This window comes from Prionailurus bengalensis, chromosome D3 (genome assembly GCF_016509475.1).
Source record: "Prionailurus bengalensis isolate Pbe53 chromosome D3, Fcat_Pben_1.1_paternal_pri, whole genome shotgun sequence".
Taxonomy (NCBI): domain Eukaryota; kingdom Metazoa; phylum Chordata; class Mammalia; order Carnivora; family Felidae; genus Prionailurus; species Prionailurus bengalensis.
The window spans coordinates 7,879,840-7,903,390 of record NC_057356.1 but is presented as its reverse complement, the minus strand read 5'-3'; the positions used below and the strand labels follow the sequence as shown (position 1 = coordinate 7,903,390).

The window sequence follows — 23,551 nt, the reverse complement described above, 5'->3', positions numbered from 1 at the left end:
TGGAGGGTGGGGGGTGTGGGGGGGTATGTATTCATTCCCTCGAAGCCACAGGTGGGAGGTCTGAGCTACTGCAGACCCTTCTTGCCCTCGGCTTGTTATCTGACACTCAGAACCCACCCCCCCCCCCCCAGACTCAGAGGTCCTCTGGGGAAGGAAGCTCACTGTCCCCCAGCATCAGCACCACCAGAGGTGCTCAATGGGGGTGCCGAGCAGCACAGCCAGACCCCCCCGGGACCGCTCACCTTAAGGCATCCGGGGTGGATGATTTCGTTGCAGATAGAGCACTCCATTAGCATGAGGTTAAACTTTCCTTCTTCCTCTTCCACTGTGTCTTCTTTCCCTGCCTCGCCACACACCAGGCACACGGCGGTGTGGGGCAGCACTGGCTGAAGAGCCGGAGAGAGCACAGCGAAGTCAGCAGGGGCCAGAACCGTGGGGAGCAGGTCCAAGGCCAGGAGGCAGCAGAGAACTGGCTCAGCCACTGCCTGTCATTCATTCATTGATTCGTTCGTTCGTTCAAATACTCATCAGGCTACTATCTCTTTGTGCCAGATACTAAATGCTGGGAATGGCACTGGACAAGACAAATAAATATCTCTGCCATCCTGAGCTTACGTTTTCATGGAGGGGGGCAGACAAATGAAAACCAACAGCATATGCTGTGACAAGGGACATGGAGAAACATACAGCAAGGAGGGCCAGGTGAGGGGTGGAAGGGGCTCATTCGGAACATGGAGGTCAGGGACAGAGCGTCCCATGCGAGTCAAGACCCGAAGGAGGAGGTGGGGTGTGAACTGAGCCCAAGCCTGTGGGGGACTGAGGCTGTGCACCACCGGCGGCCATCAAAGCACGTCCAAGGACTCCAGGGTCCCCACAACGTTTACAGGGAGGTCCGCAGGGTCAAAACTATCTTCAGGGTAACACTAAGATGCTATCTGCCTTTTTCAACTATGCTGACATTTGCACTGGTAAGGGACATTGCCGGTCCTCGTCGGGGCAGTACTGAGTTTGTCCCTGCCACACGCTTATTACAAAGACCACCGGCTTCACTGAAGAAGGTCTTTGATGAAGCAGTAAAAAATTACTAATTTTATGAAATCTTTGACCCTTGAAAACATAACCTTTTAATATTCTGTACGACAAAATAGGAAGTGTGCATCAGGTGCCCCTGCTGCATACCAAAGGACGATGGTTATCTAAAGGAAAAGCACTCGTGACTAAGTTGTGACCTGACTTGGTCATTTTCTGCATAGAACATCATTCTACTTGACAGAGCAACTGAATTTAAAAAAAAAAAAAAAAGTATTGGCAAGTTTCTCAAAGATGAAATGAGCCGGTCACGTCCAGAAAAACAAACTTACAGCATCCGTTGCAGATGATAAAATTCAAACTTTAAAAACAAAAATTAGAATTTTGGAAAACCTACACTAGCCACCATGAACTGGGAAGCTTCCTAATCACACTTAAAGACTCTTCAGAGGAGACTGGCGGCGTGTCAACAAATGTGTGGGGTTTTTTGTTGTTGTTGTTGTTTTTTGTTTTTTTTTTTACATAGTATAACACTGTTTGCCCCTATTTGGAAAATCTGTATAACTCAATGAGCCAGTTTTTCCAAATGACCCCACGTGTGATGTTGTAACATCATGCATGAGCAAATGAGCTTTTCGGGGGGGCAAGGAAAGACTAATGAATTTTAATGTAACAGCATGACAAGTTCATTGATACAGTTTCAGATTCCACAATGCAACTAACCTTTAAGAAACTGCCACCTGTTGCGTTCTGGTGGAGTACCAGAGATTTCCACCCCTACTGGGACACTGCTAAACTACTCCTCCCCTTTCCAACTAGGGATCTGTACCAGGCCACATTTTCCTCACATAGTTGCTCTAAAACAATGTACTGCGACAGAATGAAGACAGACATATATATGAAAATGCAAATCTTGTCTAATGAACCAAACATAAAAGAAAAGATTTACACAAACATAAAACAACGCCATCCTTCCTATTAATCACTTTTGTTTTGGAAAACGGAGCTAGTTCTCATAAAAATGTCATTTATGTTAACATGTAGTGGGTTTGTTCTTTTTATTTTTTATTTAAAGTTTTATTTATTTAAGTAATCTCTACACTCAACATGGGGCTCAAACTCATGACCATGGGATCGAGAGTAGCACACTCTTCCAACTGAGCCAGCCAGGTGCCCCAAGTTTGTTCTTTTTAAATGAATTCCAAGTATTTTTAAAACTTCTCCATTTTAATTTTGAATAATAATAAATAACCCACATAAATAAAGCTTTTGCGGTGGGGGGGGGGGGGGGGGGCTCATAATTTTTAAGAGGGTACAGAATTCCCAAAACCACAACGTTTGAGAACTGATGTGCTAAACCATAAACCCTTTGCAGGCAGAATCGAGTCACTTATACTCTCCCCCCTTTACACACCCACCCTCCCTGTACCTGGGATCCAGACGAAGCACACAGTCAATTTTTATCACACTGAATTAACAGAGCTTCAAAAAGGCGATATAGGCTCCACTACTAAGTGAAAAGTCTATAAAATGGCACAAACATTTGAGTTCAAATAAATAGAACACTGAAGGCAAAAGAGCCATCATTTGTTCAACAAATACTTAATAAACATCTGCTGAAGCCTGAAGCAAGCAACCAAAAGGGGAACAGTGATGAGGAAGGCAGCTGCTCTCCCGAGCTGTTTGGGAAGATGAAGACAGAACATGCTGAAATCCTAGGAAGACATGGGAAAGTCATGTGCAAGTGCTATGGGAGCAGCAAGAGGCTGATTTCCGGAAGACTCCCAGGACAGAGAATGTGGGCTCCTGCAGGCGCAGAGAAGTGAGGAGCAGGAAAAGGAAAAGGGACCACCAACTCACGCGAAAGAGGACAGAGAAGCAAGAGCCAGACGTGCTCAGCCACTGGGAGCAGGCCAGGCCACCGGGGACAGGGGAGTGCGGAGAGCCCAAAGCTGGGGTGCCGGGTGAGGAGCACCTGGTGGCCAGAAGACGGTCTGTGATGGGATGGGCGAGGGTAGGGGACTGAGTCTGAAACTGGCAGGCAGAACCACAGGCAAAGCTACCGCAGAGACTGACAAGGGGAACCCAGGCCCGAGCCAGCAGGGAGATGGTGCTGGACGGTGCGAAGGGATGGAGCCTCACAGGGAGGAGAGAGACAGCAGCACATCAAGAAAGAAGAGCCTGGAAAGGGAGGAGAGGTGGCCTGCATGTGTCAGAGGCGGGTAAACCATGGCAGGAAGAGCCCCAGCAATGTGGAAAAGTTGGAAGAAGAGTAAAGAGGACCCTAATGGTCAGGCCAAGACGACACTTGCTATTAGTTCCGAAAGCCACATCAGGTTGGAGAGACACACACAAAATTGAGGTTTCCTTCAACCAACACTCACAGTGGCAGGCACCATGGCTGCAAAGCATAGGTAACATCAGAGACAGGTCCCATAACTGGCCCTGGGACACAGGGCAGGGACAGGGGAGGGCTGAAGAGGAAGAGACAGTGCTGGATCACCGCCAACATGCCGTGTTTAGGGGACACTATTCTCAAAATCGTAAATCCTGACAGCATGTGATGGGTCACATGGACCCTCACTCCAGAAAAATATACCTAGAGGTAGGACACAGACAAAAACCTGTATTTAATTTCAAGGGGACTCCCAACATTCCTGAAATCCACGGAAATGACCTGGGTAGAGGTAACAATTAAAAACACAAGTAACCCAACAAAAACTGCACAGCAAAAGGAAAAACAACCAACAGAGTGAAAAGGCAACCCACAAATGTATGTGATGATGAGTTAGTATCTAGGGCACATGAAGAACTCCAATTCAACAACAAAAACACAGACAATCCAATTTAAAAATGGCCAAAGGACTTAAACAAACATTTCTCCAAAGAAGCTACGGCCAACAAAATATGAAAAGATGCTCAACGTCACCAATCATCAGGGAAATGCAGATCAAAACCACCACGAAGTACCACCTCACTTCCATCCAGGCAACTGCTTATCAAAACAACAGTAAATCTCAAGTGCTGGCGAGGATATGGAGAACATGGAACCCTTGTACACCATTGGTGGGAATGTACAATGGAGCAGCCTCTACGGAAAACAGTATGGCGGTCCCTGAAACCAATAAAAGTAGAGCTACCGTATGATCCAGCAATCCTACTTCCAGGTATATACCCAAGGGAATTCAAAACAGGATCTCAGAGAGGTACTGGATGCCCCCACGGTACCCAAGAGCCAAGAGATGCAGAAGCAACTTAAATGTCCATCAACAGAGGAACAGATAAAGAAAACACAGCACATACAAATGATGGAATACTATTCAGTCTTTAAAAAGAAGGAAATCCTGGGGTGCCTGTCTGGCTCAGTTGGTACAGCATGCAATTCTTGATCTCGGGGTTGTGAGTTCAAGCCTCACGTTGGGCACAGAATTTATGAAAGAAAGAAAAGAAAGAAAAGAAAGAAAAGAAGGAAAAGAAAGAAAGAAAGATCCTGACCCATGCCACTACGTAGATGAACCTTGAGAACATGATGTTCAGTGAAATGAGCCAGTCGCCGAAGGAGAAATACCATTTATATGAGGGATCTAAAGCAGGCACACTTAGACAGTAGAAAGATGGTTGCCAGGGGCTGGGGGAGGGGAAATGGAGTTGTTGGATGGATATAGGGTTTCCATTTGGCAAGATGAAAAGGTTCTAGAGATCAGCTTGCACAACGAGTATGTAGGTATTATGACTATACTGGACACTTAAAAACGGTTAAGATGGTAAATTCTGTTCTGTGTTTTTGACCATAAGAAAGAAAACAAAAAATAAAAACAAAACACTAAACTAAAACAAAAACAAAAACGCAGGATGTGTGGAGAGAGAAGGGGAAGGAGTCCCTGGGCTCAGAGGGGCAGCAGCAGCCGGAGAGAAAGGTGCACCCAATGCCAGGCTGGGCCTTCAGAGCAGCTCTCCCAGGAATCCTGTCCCTCCTGCTGAGCCTGCTTTCCCACGGGAGCAGAGAGATCACCGTTCCCACAGGGAGGACCCCGAGGACCTGGGAGCAGCACCCTGCAGAAGGTGGGGTGTGTGCTGTAGGGATCCAGGGACAGACCCCCAGACCATGTTTTGCCAGGGTCTGTGCCATTGGCCCGTCCTGGAGCAAGGCTGGGGCGGGTGAGGCAGTGTGGAGGGGCCGGCCAGGCTCTGCAGCAGCCCGGCTCCTGGGCACCATAAATCAGCCGTCTTTATCTGGGGCAGTCCCCTCAGGCGGGGCACTGACCTTCCACCTGGACCTCTGACTTTGAAGCAGGACAGGAAGGAAGGGAGGGCCCAGAACCGTCATGAACTGGACCATAAATGTTGGCAATGGGGTCACAGACAGGACAGGCTGACATCTTTAATGGCAGACACTTCAAAGTACTCGGTCATCTAGGGAAGGAAGCAGTTCTAAGGCCATCAGCCTGTGAAGAAAAAGGGGCCCAGCAAGGTAAGTCTGCCCCCAAGTCCTGCGATGTGGAATCTGAAACGGCACTGGTCAGAGCCCCCTTTCTTCCCACAAGGGAGTCCCTCCTAGGGGTTTCTGCAGCTGCAACATTCTCTTTTAAGGGAGAAAAGAGGCAGACCAACAAGCAGAAGAACAAGCCAGGAAGGTGGGGTCTGGATTCAGAGGAGGGCCAGGGCCACCACCTCTGCTCTGCTCTGGGGGTGTGGGGAGAGGCCCCCAGGGGCCTCCCCGCGTGGCCGCAGCCGCCGCACTCACCGCGATGCACTGCCGCATGATACAGCTCTGCTTCATCCGCCCGGGGCCCCCGAACTTCTTCATGTCCTTGCAGAAGTGACACTCTCCGCACTCGGTCCGCAGGCAGGCCTCGCACTTGCGGCATCGCGTCCGGCGCCGGCGAGCTCCCGCCGTCGTCCGGTTGGCGGCCAACTTCACGGCGGAGGCCGGGCCCAGCTTCCCCTTGGGCCGACCTACCGCCCGGTTCTGCGGGAGAGCACACAGGGCCGGTGAGATGGGCCGCAGGGCTGGCCGGACCCCCACCGCAGGGCCTCTGAGGCTGATGTGTTCAGGTCCCAACCCCAGGACCTCAGGCTCCGACCTTATTTAGAAACAGGGCCTGTACAGAGGCGATCCAATTAAAATACGGTCATTAGGGTGGGCCCTAATCCAGTACAACTGGCATCCTTATGAAAGGGGAAGTCTGGACACAGGCACAGAGGGAACACATGTGGAGACACAGGAAGATGGCCATGTGACTGGAGTAATGGGTCTATAAGCCAAGGAAATCCGCGGCCACCAAAGGCTCCACCAAAAGTTGGAATAGACAAGGCAGGATCCTCCCTTAGAGCCTTCAGAGCAAGCATGGTCCTGTTAACACCTTGATTTGAGACTTCTGGCCTTCAGAACTGTGAGAGAGTAAGTTTCTGTTAAGTGTCCCAGTTTGGGGTAGTTTATTATGGCAGCCCCTGAAAGTAAAAAGAGGACACCCTGCTTCTGAGAGCATGTCCTGGCTCAAGACCCTTCTGGGCCCCCACGCCTCGGCAGAGGCCCCTGCCCGCCTCAGGCCAGGTCCCACTACTTGTGCTTCCCGAGAGAGGCCGTACACGGCCACACGGGAGGCCTCTGTCCCCTCTGCCAGGAACACAGACTCCCTTCCCCACTCCGCTTGGCTAATGCCTACTCTTCTGCAGGCCCCAGTTTACAACTGCTTTCTTCTGGCAGCCTCCCTGTCCTGTGTTCAGGGCGCCTTCCCCCATGAGGCAGACTCAGGAAAGCGGTTATCAAAAGTCTTGTCACCACTGTCCTTTCACAAGATGGCCTGGCACACCAGATGTGCTCAATAAACCAAACAAACCCAGGTGGAATGAGACAGTAACCCTAAGGAACCCCGACTTCAAGATCTTCTCTAAATGGGCTCCAAATGCTTCTTTCCCTGTGACTCAGAGGAAGAACAGAAGGGAAATGAACAGAAAGCAGTGCAAAAATGTGAAAGAGTAAACCAGCCAGCCACAGGTCCTGTTCAGGGGTCCTTCTATCCCAGCCAGCAGTCTCAGAGCCTCTTGCAAACCAGGATCCGTGGTGGAGTTCCTGGGCCAACCGCTGGAGGACAGAGTCTGCTGAGGGGCCCTGTGCACCTGGGACTAAAAGTGGGAGGGACCAGGATGTAGCCTGCATTGTCTGAAGCACATTTCCAAGTAGCAGGAGAGTTTGCTGAAAAATGGTTCATCTGTCAGGGAGACACTCCTTACCCTAAACCATCGGATCGAATTGGCCTCAAATGCTTAATGCCCTTTGCAGCCAATTAATCTCCAGTCCAGTCCCAGCCTTTTAATTTCACTCGCTTGCCACACCCAGATCCCTAAGAAAATTAGCTCCTCTAGTCAGTTCTGGGGGCCCAGAAGTGTGGTTACTATGTATCACAACAGTGCAAAGGGTCCTCCATCCAGGGACCACCTTCCCCCAAGACCACAGGGGCTATCTAGAAACAGCCACATCAGAAGGAAACACCGTCCACCTTTCATCCGTCTCTTCTCCAGTGCAGCGGTCCCTGCGCAGAATGAAGATCTCACACACGCACCCCACTTCAGTACCGACACCTAAGTGGACCCTTCCCTCCAATTCATCTTCCTAGCAGCCTGCAACATTCAAGGGAACTGCAAAGCCGTCTGACGGCTGAGGTGCTCACCTTGGAAGTGCTGCTCCCCTGATCTTTATCCCCCGCAGCTTGCCCTAAGCTCCAAAGGGGAAAGGGAGACACCAGACCTGGCTCTGGTGGCCCATTGGTCCTCATCAACCCCATCCTGACCCTGCTGCTGCCACAGAGCCACTCCACGCTCACTCGGTCACGGCCACCCTGAGCTGTGAGGTGGCCCGGACAGCGGCCCTGTCACCAGGGAGACCCACAGATGGGCCTGTCACCACCAGCTGCCTCAGGGAAGGGGCTGCTCCCACACAAGCTACTCTGCCTTCCCCTACCGAAGGTCTCGCGGCCCCCTCCCACCAGTCCTTACACTGCACCCCAATGAGGTCTCGAGTGCCCCTTGTCACATACAGGAGAAGCTTGGCAGCCCTAACACCAGAAGAGGGATAAATCGGCCCACGCGTCATACATGTACATTCATGTCAGGTATTGCTGTCAGATGAGTAGTAAAGGGAAAAAAAAAAAAAAAAAAAAGATGAGTTTTCAGAGGCTTTGGAGATGAGAATGGTACATAAGGAGCCACGGACCTGAACACTGAGCAGCTGACCAGAGAGCAGCAAGTGTGCCAGGCAGAAGCAGCCGATGACAAGGACGGTGACAGCAGTGATGGTGGATATTTGCCGAATGCTTGCTACTGTGATCATCTTTTTGCATATGATATTACCTTATTTTTCCAATAATGACCCTATGAGAGATGCCATTTCTCAGATGAGGGGACTGGAGAGGGAGGATAAGTGGCTTGCCCAAGGTGACAGAGCCAGCAGAGGATGAGCACACACCCAGACTGTGCTCTGAGCACTACGGATTACAGCACACAGGCAGGCACAGCAGGGCAGGAGTCCACTGGAGGTGAGCACACACCCTTGGAAGAGGCCCCTGGTTAGTGCCTTCACGCCCATAGTAGGACAGGTGCCAAGAGAAAGTACACAGAAGCACATTCACTGCCAGAGAAGTGGAAACCAGGAAGGTTTCTCCCTCCCGTCACAGCCAATGCGACTAAGATTCTACCCCTATAAAGAGCACATGTCCTCTAAGTGACTCAGTCCTCAAACCCTGGCAATGAGGCAGACAGTGCCGAGCCTCAAGTCAGGTACAGATGTGAGGACAGTGCACACAGTCCAACCTCCAAGGACAAACCAGAGGGGAAGGGCTCAAACTCTGACTCCCACAGCAGGAGATTCTAAGGACTAGCCGCTTTGGTGAAGGACTGAAAACATTCCCGGGGTCCAAACACGGTTCTCTTCTTCCACTCAGGAGCATCAGGTATAAATAGCTGCTGGGCACCTCTGTCCTTACTGGCCATGGGGACAGTGTCCCTCTAAAGTCAAAAGTTAGGCCAATCCAGCCAGGGTCACAGAGCTCATAAGTGACTGTGAAACAAGTCTACCTTCCAGTGCTTTCCAAAGTACATTCCTCTCCAGAGAGGCACTTTTCCAACCCATGAAAAAAACCCAAATTCTTCAGGATCCCAATGGCAGCTGAGACATCCCGGAAAATGACAGGGTAAACGAGAGACGATGTCCTGGAAGAAGAGGTGTGAGGAGGCTGTTTGTGAAGACCTTGACTCAGGCCCTCTCTAGCCAGCTGCCAAGTCAAGCTAGAAAAGCTGCTGCCACCTACAGCCTCATGGCCAGTTTTTGCGGGCAGTGGACACCAGCTGGCTTGTCAGGAGTCAGCTGAGCAACACTTGAAATGCAGGCACCTAAGAAAGACCACCCAGAAAATCAACAGGTGAAAAAGACAGTGGAGGGTCTCTATTAAGGAAGGTAAACAAGTCAAAGCCCTGTCATTCTGGCATGAAACTTCTGTCCTAATCTCTTCTGCGTGATACCTAAAGGTTCAAAACTCAGGGTGCCTGGGTGGCTCAGTCAGTTAAGTGTCCGACTTTGACTCAGGTCATGAACTTGCGGTTTGTGAGTTCAAGCCCCACGTCTGGCTCTGCTGACAGCTCACAGACTGGAACCTGCTTCAGATTCTGTGTTTCCCTCACTCTCTGCCCCTCCCCCGCCTTGCACCCTGTCTCTCTCAAAACTAAATTTAAAAACACTTAAAAGTTCAAAACCAATTCTAAATTCCACTCTATCCTACCTTTGCCTCTATTTGTTCAAGTAACCCAGAATGCATCTTTGTTAATTTCAGCATGAACTATTCTCAGCAAAATGGAGTGATGGTATCCACTGACTTTCACTTTACAAACCGGCCTCCTCAACCCCAAGGCCACTTGTTGATTTTATCAGCCCAGCTCCACCTGTTAAGGACATCTAGAGTCCGTAACTGTCCCCCACACAAAACATAGTATTCTGACACCTCTTCTCCATCAGTTACTCCTAAGCATTTTCCTTAACAGCAATAGTATTTTGGTAGTTCTTTCATTCACTTGTTCATTCATTCCACAAATATTAACAGTGCATCCTATCCATCAGATCCTCTTCTGAATATTCTTGGGCAGAACCTCTTCAATCCCTCATGTCTAAAATACTGGGATTAAAATTACTTGGATTAACCTAAATTAATGAAAAGACATCCCATGTTCATGGATTGAGAGACTTAATATTGTCATGATGGCAATACTCCCCAAAGTGATCTATAAATTCTATGCAATCCCTGTGAAAGTCCCAGCTTTTTTTGTTTTTTTTTTTCTTTTTTTTGCAGAAATCAACAAGCTGACCTTAAAATTCATGTGGAAATGCCAGGGACCTGGAAAGGCCAAAACAATCTTGAAAATGAAGAGCAAAGTTGGAGGATAAATACTTCTTGATTTCAATACTTACTACAAAGCTCCAGTAAACAAGACTATGTGATGCTGGCATAAAGACAGACATATTGATCAACAGAATTGAGAATCCAGAAATAAACCCTCACAATATTTACGACAAAATGAATTTTGAGACCAAGTGATTTTCGGCAAGTGTGTCAAGATGATTTAGTCGGGGAAGAGAATAGTCTTTTCAACACATGATGCAGGGACATGCAAAAACAATGAAGTTGATCCCCTACCTCACACTATTTGTAAAATATTACCTCAAATTACCTCTTACCTAAATGTAAGAGCTAAAACTATAAAACTCTTAGAAGAAAACAAAAGGGTAAGCCTTCATGACCCTGGATTAGGCAATGATTTCTTGGATAGGACACCAAAAGCAGAGGCAACAAAAGAAAAGAGATGGACTAAACTTCAAAACTGAAAATTTTTGTGCTCAAAAGGGGCACAATCAGGTGAAAAAGCCCAGAGAGTGGGAGAACATATTGCAAATAATACATTTGGTAAGGGACTAGTATCTAAAATATATAAAGAACTCTAATGACTCAACAATAAAAAGACAAACATCCCAATTTTAAAATGGACAAAGGATTTAGGGGCGCCTGGGTGGCTCAGTCGGTTGAGCATCTGACTTCAGCTCAGGTCACAATCTTGCGGTTGACAAGTTCCAGCCCCACATCGGGCTCTGTGCTGACAGCTCAGAACTTGGAGCCTGCTTCAGATTCTGTGTCTCCCTCTCTCTCTCTGCCTCTCCCCCACTCATGCTCTGTCTCTCTCTGTCTCAAAAACAAAGATAAACATTAAAAAAAAATTTTTTTTTAATTAAAAAGTGGACAAAGGATTTAAATAGGTATGTTTTCAAAAACATACAAATGGGGAACAAGCAGATGGAAAGATGCTTAACATTACTAGCCAACAAGAGTATGTAATCTGCACTGGAGACTCATTCATTAATGAGTCACCCACCTGCTTACTCAAGTGTTTTCTGGCTGAGAATTCTGTACCAGATTCAATGGTAGGTGCTGGGAATACAGAGATGAATAAGATGCATCCCATACTCTCAAAGGCATTAGAGTCTAGGGTGAGAAAACAACCAACCACATAAATGCAATGCAATGTGATGGTGATGATAATGATATTACAAGTAACGCTGTCTGAAGTAATCATTCCTTTCAATATTCGCATCAGTAACCTATGAGACAGGAATTATGATCTCCATTCAGGAGGAAACTGAAAGAAAAAAAAAGTGAGGAAACCGAGGCACAGCAGAGTTAAGTCATCTACCTAATGTCATACTGCCCATGAATGAGAAGCTGAGATGTGAGCCTCACCAGTGACTCTAAAGCATGGCCCCTGGCATGCTGACCCAGAAGAGATGCCTCATCTCACTGGGAAGGGATATTGGGAAAAGGGTCACAGACAGAGGAGGTGGCGACTAAGGTGGGTCTTAAGGGAGAACAAGCCGCATCTTCAGGCCGAGGGTAGGGGTGGGGGTAGGGAGCAGACATTCTAGGCAGAAAGAAGAGTAATAAGATAGAGACGTGAAGTGACATGACATGTTCAATAGCCTGACACAACGACTTGAGATGTCAGAAGCCCAATCTTGTAGGGCCTCATAGGACACAGAAATGCGGTGTCCCCTGTAAGAGCAGTGAAAGGACTTTACGCTCAGGAGCAACATGCACAAGTGTGAGGAGTGACTTTCTGGACAGTGAGCAAGATGACAGGCGGGGAGAGGAGTTGAGAAGGGTACGACGACAGCAGTCCAGGCTGAAGATGATGAAGGCATGAGCAGAAGCCACAGAAGCATTGACAGGGAGGGGATGATTCAGGACATGTTTTAGAAGCAGACCTGGTTTTAGAAGACCCCGGAGGCTGCCTGAACATGGGACATACAAGCAGGAAGAGCCCTGGAAAGCTCTGAGGTTTATAGCTTGAGCAACAGGAGAACAAGGGGCCTAGGAGAGGAAGGAAAGATCAGTGACTCCACCGTGGACACACAGAATCTGAGGAGCCACAGGACATTCAAGGAAGCTGGCCGGCAGCGGGAGGGACCAGAGTGGATCCACAGCCGGGAGTCAGCATCACATACTGTTAAACTAGTTAAGTCCACGAGGCTGCCCAGGGAGGACGGGCGGAGTGAAAAGAGGGTCCTGGACACTACCTCCAAGACTACGGACATTCAAGAGCCAGTGAGAAAGACCAGCCTGCGGAGGAACGGCCGGAAAGGCAGGCAAAGCAGCAGGCGGTTGGGTCATCCCTGAGCCAGGGAAGAGTTTCAAGAAGGGACGACTGTCCAGAGGAGTCAGTGAGAAAAACAGTGAAATGTGGCTGTGTGGTTTTACAGTGAAGACCGTTGTATATTTCCCAGCAAGCTACCCCCAACAGCAGCACACTGACACTCAGCCCCACGAGGGGTAGTGATGCCCCCCCCCCACATCTGTCATGCTAATGCTGTGTTCGACTGCATAACATAGATTCACCTCAACATATGTCTGTTCCCAAATCTTCATGCATAATGGACATCCCAGGAAAAGCTGGATGTTAGCAGCAGTGTGGGGCCCCTTAACACACACCTGTAGACTCCAGGGAGGGCTTTGGTTTGTTTATATACTGAGGGTAAGGAGCAAGAGAATAAAAACACGAGAGCTACCGGAAACCCAGGGGATGCGAGGACCTCTGGAGAATCTGAGGAAAGCTAAGGACCTTTTCCCAGAAAAATGCACACAAAGTCACAAACCTTTGATATTATTTCAGGAAGGTTCAGGGACCCCTGTCTTAAAATTTCATAAGAAGCTACAATGAGTAATACAGTAGTTATGGCTGCACAAACTTCTGAGAGATTTTCCTCTTCATAATTTTCTATTATTTTTACTTTTTTAAAACAACAATCACTTTTAGTTTAAGAAAAGAAACAAAGCTATTTTCACTTCAGGGGTTAAAAAAAAAAGATGGAACACATATTCTCATTAACAGCCCTTTTTTGGGGGGCATCTCTTCAAACTGAACACAGCTAAAGAATTTTCTGACACATTCTGCACTGGAGAAGCAAATCAAGTCCAGGGGAGAAGGCCCAGCCAAGAGTGAGCACTGGCAAAGAGCAGGCAAGGGGTCTCCTCCTGCCCACCATCACCACCTCGCCCCCACCCCACACTGGGAGCAGAGGGGGGAAACCCAGGCTGCTGGGGGAAGCCACAGGGCAGATACACCTAAGGAAGCCTGATGCCGCCCAGGACTGGACACCAGCCTCAGGTGGGCACTAGAGATGGGCACGGACTTTTAAAGTGGAACAGGCAAAATTCTGATGCGGGGTGGGTGTGAGAGGGGCCAGGTGCAGCTGCTGGGGGTAACTGGGCAAGAGCAATTCCCGACAGGGCCTCCGCCAGTCTCTTTGTGAGTGTACCTGCGTGCCCACTCCTCCCTGGAGGACACTTTACAGAAGAGTGGGGTCTAGAGCCCAGAGACTCACTCTCCGGTGGAAAGACGCAAATGCTTTCGAGATCCGTAGAGGAAGCCACTGTTCTCAGGCCCAAGAAATCCTGAGGCTGAGAAAGGCTGAAAAACCTAGTGAGGAAGGGCTAGAGGAGGCCAACAGCAGGGAGTTACAGCCTGGAGCTTCCGCAGGCGTGCGGTCCTTCACGGACAATCTTCTTCTCTGCCGGGAATATGCGAAAAACCTGCTGCCCACTGACCTGGCTTAGGGGTCAGCTCAATACACCTGAGTGAAACAGACCGCCTTAAAATGAAGCTCAAGAACTTCTGTTGCTGACAGCTCCAGAAGGGCCACACAGGGCTGACTATCCTCAGGAGGGGGAAAGCAGTCTGGCTACTGGGAGCATAGGTCCTCTCCTGAAGGAAGGCTCTCTCAGGAGTGGCAGACCTGAAAACCGTGGTTTTTAGCCCAGAGACACATGAAATCTTGTTTCAAACCTTGTCAAAGATTGCATCTACCATAGGTCACAGGGTGTGGCCAAATTAAAAAACCAAAACAAAAGCAAGTAACAGGAACCTCAATCCAGAAACACCAAAGCACAGTCCAGGCTGGCTCCCAGTGTCTTCTTGTGAATAAGCAGATGCAGAAAGAGTAACCTGCTGGCAGGAATTAAGCAGACCCAAACTGAACTGAAGATTTTTCAAACCAAGATTTGGTGTGAACCAAGAAGCAAGAAGTGAGAACCATTCGCACACTGTGCTGCTGACTTGATAAAAGTTCCAAGACAAAAACCACTTGGGTTGTCTCTGGGTTAACCCAATGCCTAAGACCAGCGAGATTCAGGAACGCCTCATAAGGTGCATGTGCCTGAAAAATATCCCAGCAAAACTCAGAAAACAGTAAAATGCAACTAAACAATAAGATTTAACTTCGTCTGTTAGATAAAACCACTTAATGATGTGTCTGATACAATTTAAGCGCAGCATATACAGCGCTTCCTCAATCGCCCCCAACGGACGAGAAAGACGTTCCTACATCTCGGCCTGAACATTCCAAAACATCTTTATTCCACTGAGGAAATGCACCCAGGATTATAAATAAGCATCTTATTCACCTGGTCCCATGCCCACATGATAACTTAACCCACCCCATGCTTAATTCCTCGCACAAGTCCACCTAGCCTGTGTCCTGTTTCAAATACTGTGCAGACTGCACTCCGTAAAACCTCAACTTTCTTCCCCCGCTTCCTAAACACGAATGTTCCCGGAGCAAATTCACGCCGTAAACACACCCAGGGCTTTGTTTTATACACAGATTTCTCCCCCCTCGTCCCAAGAGAGCTTGCTTTCCCTTCTAAATCCAACCCAGGCCAAATACTGCCATCTGGGGTCACGGCTTCCTCCGCCCCGCCGTGGCGGAGCGCACTCGCCGGGTTCCGGATTCCCCGCGCCGGCCCGCGGCTCGCACCCCTTCCTGTCTCCGTCTGCCCACGGCGGGCGGCGGGCGCGCGGCGCCCAGACAAAAGCTCCGGCCGTCGGGCCCACGGGCCCCGGGCCGCGGCGTCCTCCAGCCCAGAGGCCGAGGGTCCCGGTGCAACTTTGCAAACAGAAAAGAGGGAGGCGCAGGCGGCCGCAGGTCCGGGTGCGCCCAGGGCGGCCGGCACGCGCGTGGGCCGCGGGCGAGGGCTCGAGGGGAGGGCGAGGCGCGCCCTGGCCGCCAGCGCCGGCGCCCGCAACTTGCCCGCGGGCCGTGGCCCGCGCCCGGCAGGGCCCGCCCGACGGCGAGGCCCACATTGTCCCCGCGGCACTGCCGGCCACCCTCGCGCACAGCCGCTCGCACACGCCCCCTGCCCGGGCCGGCTGCGGGGCCCGCGGCGCCCCGGCGGCCGCCGGCCTGCCGAGCTCCTCCACGCCCCGCTCGGGCCCGGCCCTGGCGGCCCCGCCGGCGGCGGCTGCAAAACTTTCTCCTCATCGCGGCGGCCGCGGCGTCGCTGCCGCCCGGGGCGCGTCAGTCGGTCGGTCGGGAGATCGGCGGGCGGGCGGGCGGCGGGTCCCTCCCTCAGCCCCACCCCGGGCCGCCGACCTGGTCCGGCTCCGATTCATAGTCGTCGTCCTCGGCGCTCACGGACATGGCCATGGCTCATGGTGGGCCCAGGCTCGCGCGCGCTGACATGGCTGGAGCGGCGCCGCCGCCGCCGCCCGCCCGGAGCAGGCTCGGCTCGCCCTGGCTCGGGCTCGGGCTCGGGCTCGGGCTCGGGCGCCTGCTGCCGCGAGGAGGGAGCCGCGCCGCGCGCCTCGCACGCCCGCGCGGGAGGGGGCGGGGAGGGGCCGGCGCGGGGAGGGCCGGGGCGCTCATGCATATGCATGAAGCGAGCCAGGAAGGGGCTGGCCCCCCGGGCCGGCGGGCCAATGGCGCGGCCGCGGCGCTCGGGCCGCACACAAAGGGAGCCCGGCCTGCGGTGACATGGGGGCGGGCCCGCCGAGGGCGGCCCCTCGCGGCCGGCGCGCGGGGACTGGGACTGCGTGGGGGCGTGCCCCGCGGCCCGCCCGGCCCGCGCGCCGCGGGATGCACATGGGTGGCTGCACGCCGCCGCCGCTCTAACAGGAAATGCACGCCCGACCTGGGGTGGGGTCTTTTGTGTGGTCCTGCGGGGCGTCTGGCAGGAGCCCCGGGGCGCACCGGCCACGGGGGGCGGCCCTGCACGCGACGCCAAGCAAGACTCCCTGTGCCCCCGGCAGCGGGCACACAGCCTCCCAGGTTTGCACATGCTTTGGGACCAGGACCTGATGCCCGCGAATACGGGAGTCCCGCCCGTACCCGGAGCTTTTAGGCCCACTGGCTTGCATACGGTGTGGGGGCTCAGTTCCCCCGGAAGCGGGCAGTTGGGTTGGGCAGGTACCCTGACGCTGCCCTCTCTGCTCTCAGGTTTGCCTTTCCAGATCAAGAGGGAGTCCACGTGAAACGTACTGTGGTGCAGGCGGGAGTTCCCACAGAGATGCCGGAGTTGGACGCTCCCAGAGAGAACGCCCTGAATGCACTCTGCCCCGAGTTGGGCGCCCCACCGTCTTGGACAGAAACCCTCCTTCCAGTGGTACCCTGGAGGTGATATGCCCTGGAAGCGATCTCAGAAGGGGCAGGGCACTTGCAGGCCAGAACCCAGTTCTCCTATGAGATTGGCAGGCAGTGTCTGAGCCTGGCCCAGAAGGAATGGGTTCTAAATTCTTAAACTGTAAAGAATTTAAACTGTAACTCTTAATGCTTAATCCAAAAGCAGCCCAGTCCTGCAGAAAATTGTTACTGGAAATCCAGATTGAGATTCATTAAAAAAATTAAAAAATGTCTATGGGACACTTTCCTCCCCCTGCCCTTATTCCGAAGAGGAGCTCTGACCATTAGCTAGAGTAATCAATGCTGTTTGTTATAAGCATCAAAACCACAGTTAAACTCACGACAAGGCGCAGATGACTTAGCTGGGCAGCTGGCATACTTATCGTCTAACTAGGAATGTCCAATATGACGCTAAACATGCCTACCTGTGTGTGCTCAGTTTCTTCATCTGTAAAATGGAAAGGTATGCCCAACCCAGGGATGAGCAACCTTCTGCAGAGATCAAAGGCTTTCCCAAGAAAAACCTTATTAGCTGTGAAATCTCGTAATCAACTCTGCAGTGTTGTCCAACTGTTATTCATGCCCAGGCCACTGGCCATGAAATCCACTGTGAGAACAGAAGGGACCCACAGGCAGGTCACGGCCTGGGCTTTCAAGGAAGGCAGAATGTATGTGGCAGAGACCTTGTAAGTAAAACTCAGGAGCTTCCAGCAGGGAGTCAGCAGGAGTGGGTAAGCAGGAATGTCAGTTTTACTGAGTGGATTCTGAAGTCTGTAGGAAATTTATACACCCACTGACACTATGGGGGAAAAAATCCCAACAGACTTGCTCTTTACTGAAACATATTTATTCTGCGTTTCCTTCCTGCCTTCTTCCTTATAGTTTCTTTATAGTTTCCACAAGCCACTCAAGGTTAGCAAAAACAAAATGCAAAAGAATATCCCCCTCCTCTACCTTACTCCATCCCCAAAGATCTCAGCTTTTAAAAATCTACAGTGATGGACCTAAGTCTGTATCTGATGACCTCTTAGGGGCCATTCTACCCATTAGGAAGCCCCTTAAAATAAAGGGGAGGGGCTGATAATATGCTAATCATGCTTTTACTTCATTGTCATTCATTGTGGTCAGAACTGCAAAGGTACGGAAGTGGGACTTTTTCTTGAAGGTCTCTCCCATTGCTTATCAGGAATGCAAGATCACCTAGACTTGTCTTCGGGCGATTTCTTTTGAACTCTCAAAAGCTCTTTTCTGTATTTAAGGAAGTAAAAAGACATGGTTCCCATTTATCATGGCACAAAGAAGAGAAGGGGAAAATGTTGATAAACAGAAGCTGTAGCTAACACAAACTTCCTTCCACCATATCATTTCTGAACTAGAAGGGGCCTCACCAGACCCCCTCACTTCACAAATGAGGAAATGGAGACCCAAAGAAAATTAGGAAATACTCTCAAGCCCAGAGTCCCTTATATAATAACACCACCCAGAGACCCCCATCCTTCAGGGGTCCAGACAATAACAGCAGCTAATATTTACTAAAGAATGATTGCAGGGCTAGAGCCAGTGGTGTCTTATAGACATTATCTCATTATTCCGTATACTTTTTTTGAAAGAGAGGGTGCAAGTGAGTGAGGCAAGGGTAGAAGGGGCAGAGAGAGAGAGGGAAAGAGAGAAGAGAGAGAATCCCACAAGGGGCAGAGAGAGAGAGGGAGGGAGAGAGAAGCGGGGCTCACCCGAAGCGGGGTTTGAGCTCCCCCAATGCAGGGCTCAAATTCACCAACCATGAAATCATGACCTGAGCCAAAGTCAGATGCTTAACTGACTGAGCCACCCAGATGCCCCTACCTCTATTTATTTTTTAAGTTTATTTATTTATTTTGAGAGAGAGCACATGCACACAAGTGGGGGAGGGGCAGAGAGAGAGAGAGGGAGAGAGAGAATCCCAAGCAGGCTCTGCACTGTCAGTACGGAGCCAGATGTGGGGCTTAAACTCACTGACCTCGAGATCATGACCTGAGCTGAAATCAAGAATTGGACGCTTAGATAGAGCCACCCAGATGTCCTATGCCTTTTTATTTGTTTGTTCATTTTCTTTCAGAGAGACAGAATGCATAACTGGGGGAGAGGCAGAGGAGAAGGAGAGAAAGAATCCCAAGCAGGCTCCTTGCTGTCAATGCAGACCATGAGATCATGAACTGAACCGAAATTAAGAGTCCGGACACTTAACTGACTGAGGCCCTTATTTATCCCATTAAACAGCCCTATCAGGTGTGTACCATTGTTCACTCATTTTATAGATGAGGAAACTGAGGCATATTGCTGCTAGGAAATGAAAGCACCTGGATCTGACTCCGCAGGCAGCTGGAGCCTAGAGCCGAGAGCCTGGGGCTTGGGCTGTTAATCACACCGCTCCGATCCCTCACGCCAGAGCCAAAAGAGGATGCCAAATGAGATCGATACAAGGATCCAAGTGAAAAACTCAGACTTCTGTAGAATTAAATCAACTATCCCTTATTAAATTTTGCAAATTCTGTACTCTCGGTTCAAATTCAATTTCAAGGCAGATAGGTATGATTTTCGTAACCAAACTGCTGTCTGATCAATCATCTGTCAGGGGCCAGGTCTGGAAGTAGGAAATCAGGAGTGAGACATGATAATGCAGTGGATCCTCTCCAAACAGTAAGAAGGCTCCTGCCAGCCACTATCCTAACACCTCTTCAAAATTCCTCTTTTGAGGGGTGCCTGGGTGGCTCAGTCGGTTAAGCACCAGACTTTGGTTCAGGTCACGATCTCACGGTTTGTGAGCCCGAGCCGCACGTCGGGGTCTGTGCTGTCAGCTCGGAGCCTGGAGTTTACTTCCAATTCTGTGTGTCCCTCTCTCTCTGCCCTTCCCCCGCTCACACTCTGTCTCTCTCTCTCTCATAAATAAAACATTAAAAATTTTTTTTCTAATTCCTCTTTTGACACTTGCAAAGAACTTCTTACTCCTCCCCTCAGTCAAGTTTCCTTTAGCTAATTGGCACACACAATTATCCAACATTTGTTTTGTATTAAAAGCGTGCTGGGCTGTATATAAAATACATTATGCTAGGGGCACCTTGGTGGATCAGTTGGTTAAGCATCCAATTCTTGACTTCGGCTCAAGTTATGATCTCATGGTTCATGAGTTTGAGCCCTGCATCGGGCTCTGCACTGACAGTGCAGAGCCTGCTTGGGATCTGTCTCCCTCTCTCTCTGCCCCTACCCCCTTGCTATCTCTCTCTCAAAATAAATAAAAATAAACTTTAAAAACGATTAAGGGGTGCTTGGGTAGCTCAGTCGGTTAAGCATCCAACTTCGGCTCAGGTCATGATCTCACAGTTTATGAGTTCGAGCCCCGCATCGGGCTCTGTGCTGACAGCTTGGAGTCTACAGTCTGCTTCAGAATCTGTATCTCTCTCTCTCTCTCTGCCCCTCCCCTGCTCTCATTCTGTCTCTTGCTCTTAAAAATAAATAAACATTAAAAATTTTAAGAAAAAATGTATTCAGAAATACATTATGCTAGCCCGGGACCAGCAGAATTGCCACCTGAAAATTTAGTGTTTACATTGTGCTTCTAGGCTTATCCTTTCTCCCTCATCTTTGCCTCATCTTTGACCCTCAGAGCTGAATGCTCTCCCAGCTCCACTTAGCCAAGGCTTATATTCTTAGAAAGAGCTTCCCAAAGCTGATGCCACCCGAGCAGTTGGTGCTTGCCCTGAGCCAGGAGGATCCAGAACTTCCACCAAGCAGGGAAGAAATAAACAAAAAACAGATGGGAGCCGAATCAGCCTTGGTCACAGTCGGCACCCACTTCCCTGTTTTCTCTCTGTCATTTAATTTTCTGGTCTGCCTATCAGATCAGGAGATACCAGGAATGACCCCTATATGCTGAGAGATTGTGCCCAGAATTAGCCACCTAAGGACACTGCAGACTGTCCCCAGTGTAGGCACGAGCCCTGAGCTTATTAGGTTAAAGGAGGGGAGCCATCTTCTCTATCCCCATTTCCAGGGACAGGGACAAGTTGCCCGCTGGACTCTGGACTTCCCTAGGACAAGGGTTTCTCCTATGTGTGGCCCCTTTCCTTGTGCCCATGTCCCAAAGGGCATGGCTAAAGCTTGGGAACATTATTTTCCAGAGGATCAAGGCAGGGAAAGAGAATGGATTCTCTGTCCAGACCAGTAACGGGCTGGCACAGTCCTAAACCAATGGACCCCATTTGTAAACATGCCCCTAAGGAGGGAACAGAAATAACAGAACAGGCACACGAAGGGGTAGCTTCCCAGCACAAGTAATAATTTATACTTAACAAGCACCAGGGAATGCGTGCTTCAGTTATTTTACTATATTTTACCCTTTGTCTCTGTTTTGCAATAGGTTTTTTTCCCCCTTAACAGCAAAAGGCGGTCTCTTGGAGAGTTATTTTTCTAATAAAATGTAAATCAGAGGATTTTTTACATTGTGTCACATAGCAACTTAGGACCGATTCCAGGGTTGCCTGGATGAAACTACAGTTCAAAGAGTGTCTGTATGACCAGCCAAGGGCTGCAGTGATTTCTGCCGAGGAAATAATAATGTTATTTAATTGCTTTCTATTTTCCCCCTGGAGAGTCATTCATTCCACAAGCATTTAAAAACCATGTATATTTGTCATATGGGTCCTTTAAACAGACTGAGCTTTCTTTTAAATGGGGTTCCTCTCCTAATAATGTCTCCTTACGTTACCAAAATCAACCCACAAATATTTACATTCACTGGAAGATTTGTGACCGGGCACAGGATTTTTTAAAGATTAACTAATTTAACAGGTGACCGGCATTGATCTGAGAAATGTTTTCCCGCCATCCACCCCATTTCCAGTTCATTCGCTGACCTTAGGAAGTTACTTCCCTGCTCTACTCATTGCCCTATAAAAATCCAGGCTAAGGCTGAACACTCAATTTGGACGAAATAAATGAGTTCACTTTACAAACCCCTCTCCCCTGGGGCTCCGGAAAATAGGAGGGGCTAAAAATACTAAAATGCCAGCATAATTCTGGCCTACAACCAAGACTTCTGTACTTTAAAAATATTTCTTCTTAACAAGACCAAATCTCCCCCCTTCGTTGCTTTCCTAATGGACACCCATCCCATTATGTCTCCCCATCCTCCAGAGAAACACCTTACAGAATCAGAATAAAAAGTTCTGCATTTTCAAAGTAGATTACTTAAGATGGGATGATAACATAGACAAGAGGCAAAACAGGAGTAAAATTAAGTTCATCACTGATTAGCAGCTGTTTACAATAGCCAAAATGTGGCATATCCATGCAATGTAATACATATTTTTTTTTACCCACCATCATTGAGAGTGATCTTAATTCCTATTCCTGAAAGGTAACCTGGTTAGGAAATGTAGGCCCTAAACCCTGGGGCATGTTGAAACTAACCAAACCAAAGAGATAGTTGAATCACCTCTTAAATGAGCTGCTAACAGGCACTGTGGTGGTCTGTTGGGCTCTGATGGTGCTTTAAAGACTTTAGGGAAGCCTGACAAATGCAAATGTACAGTGGTTGGTGTGGCTGGGAGTAGGGATGGGGGAACACTCTCTCTCTCTCTCTCTCTCTCTCTCTCACACACACACACACACACACGCACACACGCACACACACACACACACACACACACACACACACTTTGGCTGCAGCCATAGCCCTCTCTTCATTTACCATTCTTGCTTTTCTTTAAAAATGGCTCATCTCCAGCAGGCCAATTTGCCTTGAAAAGCCCCCTGGATCTATGAAATTCCATGAGTTTATCATGACACTCAACATAGAAAAAGCCTGACAAACTCATCTGTCACCATTTGAAATGGCCATTAAACCAACTCCTTATTTTGAAAATTGGTATTTAAAAGGGGAAAATTGAGCATGTATATGGTCTTTTCAGGAGGAACTGTATTTAAGGGTGGCCCTAATTGATGAGGGAAAACTGTAGGGAAAAAAGCCAAGTCAGTGATGTAATTCTCAACAATTTATATCAGTGATTTATTTCTCAATAAAATTTGGGGAAGAGTATGCCAGCTAATTCACAAGGGAGAGCATGATAAACTAAAGTTCCATTTTCATCTTTTGATACAATTATTGACACAGGAAAGAATGAACAACTGGCACTAAAACCATGAGTGAATGATGGAGGGAAGCAGGGAGCCAGGGGGCCAATGGATCCCCTTCCAGATTGTTCTCTGGAAGAAAGAGGGACAACCATAACTGAATAATGGGGTAACAGACCACCATCACCTTAATCCACCATTTATGATATTTAACTTTAACCAAGCCTTTAGATCTCATTTCCAGTTTACAGAAATTACAAGAGCTAGGGGGAAAGTTCCGTGACACCACAGGGAAGCAATCAGAAAAATTCACATAGTGAAGGGATCCTCTGGAGGACACATGGTTCCATCTTCTTTACAAATCAATGTCCTGAGAAAGGTCTAGATTGAAATAGAATGAAAATAGATTCAATGTACCGTCCTGGA

General features: G+C 49.3%; 1 protein-coding gene across 5 annotated transcripts in view; it reads right to left on the bottom strand.

The window, feature by feature from the left end:
- The window catches only part of KDM2B (lysine demethylase 2B), a 125,376-nt gene that overhangs the window by 13,498 nt on the left and 88,327 nt on the right, over positions 1-23,551 (bottom strand). For all 5 annotated transcript variants that reach the window (XM_043557525.1, XM_043557526.1, XM_043557527.1 and 2 more), the window contains 2 exons: positions 5,774-5,998; positions 243-386 (listed from right to left, as the gene is read on the bottom strand). In XM_043557525.1, the coding sequence (XP_043413460.1) occupies positions 243-386; positions 5,774-5,998 (369 nt within the window). The remainder of the gene's footprint in view (positions 1-242; positions 387-5,773; positions 5,999-23,551) is intronic.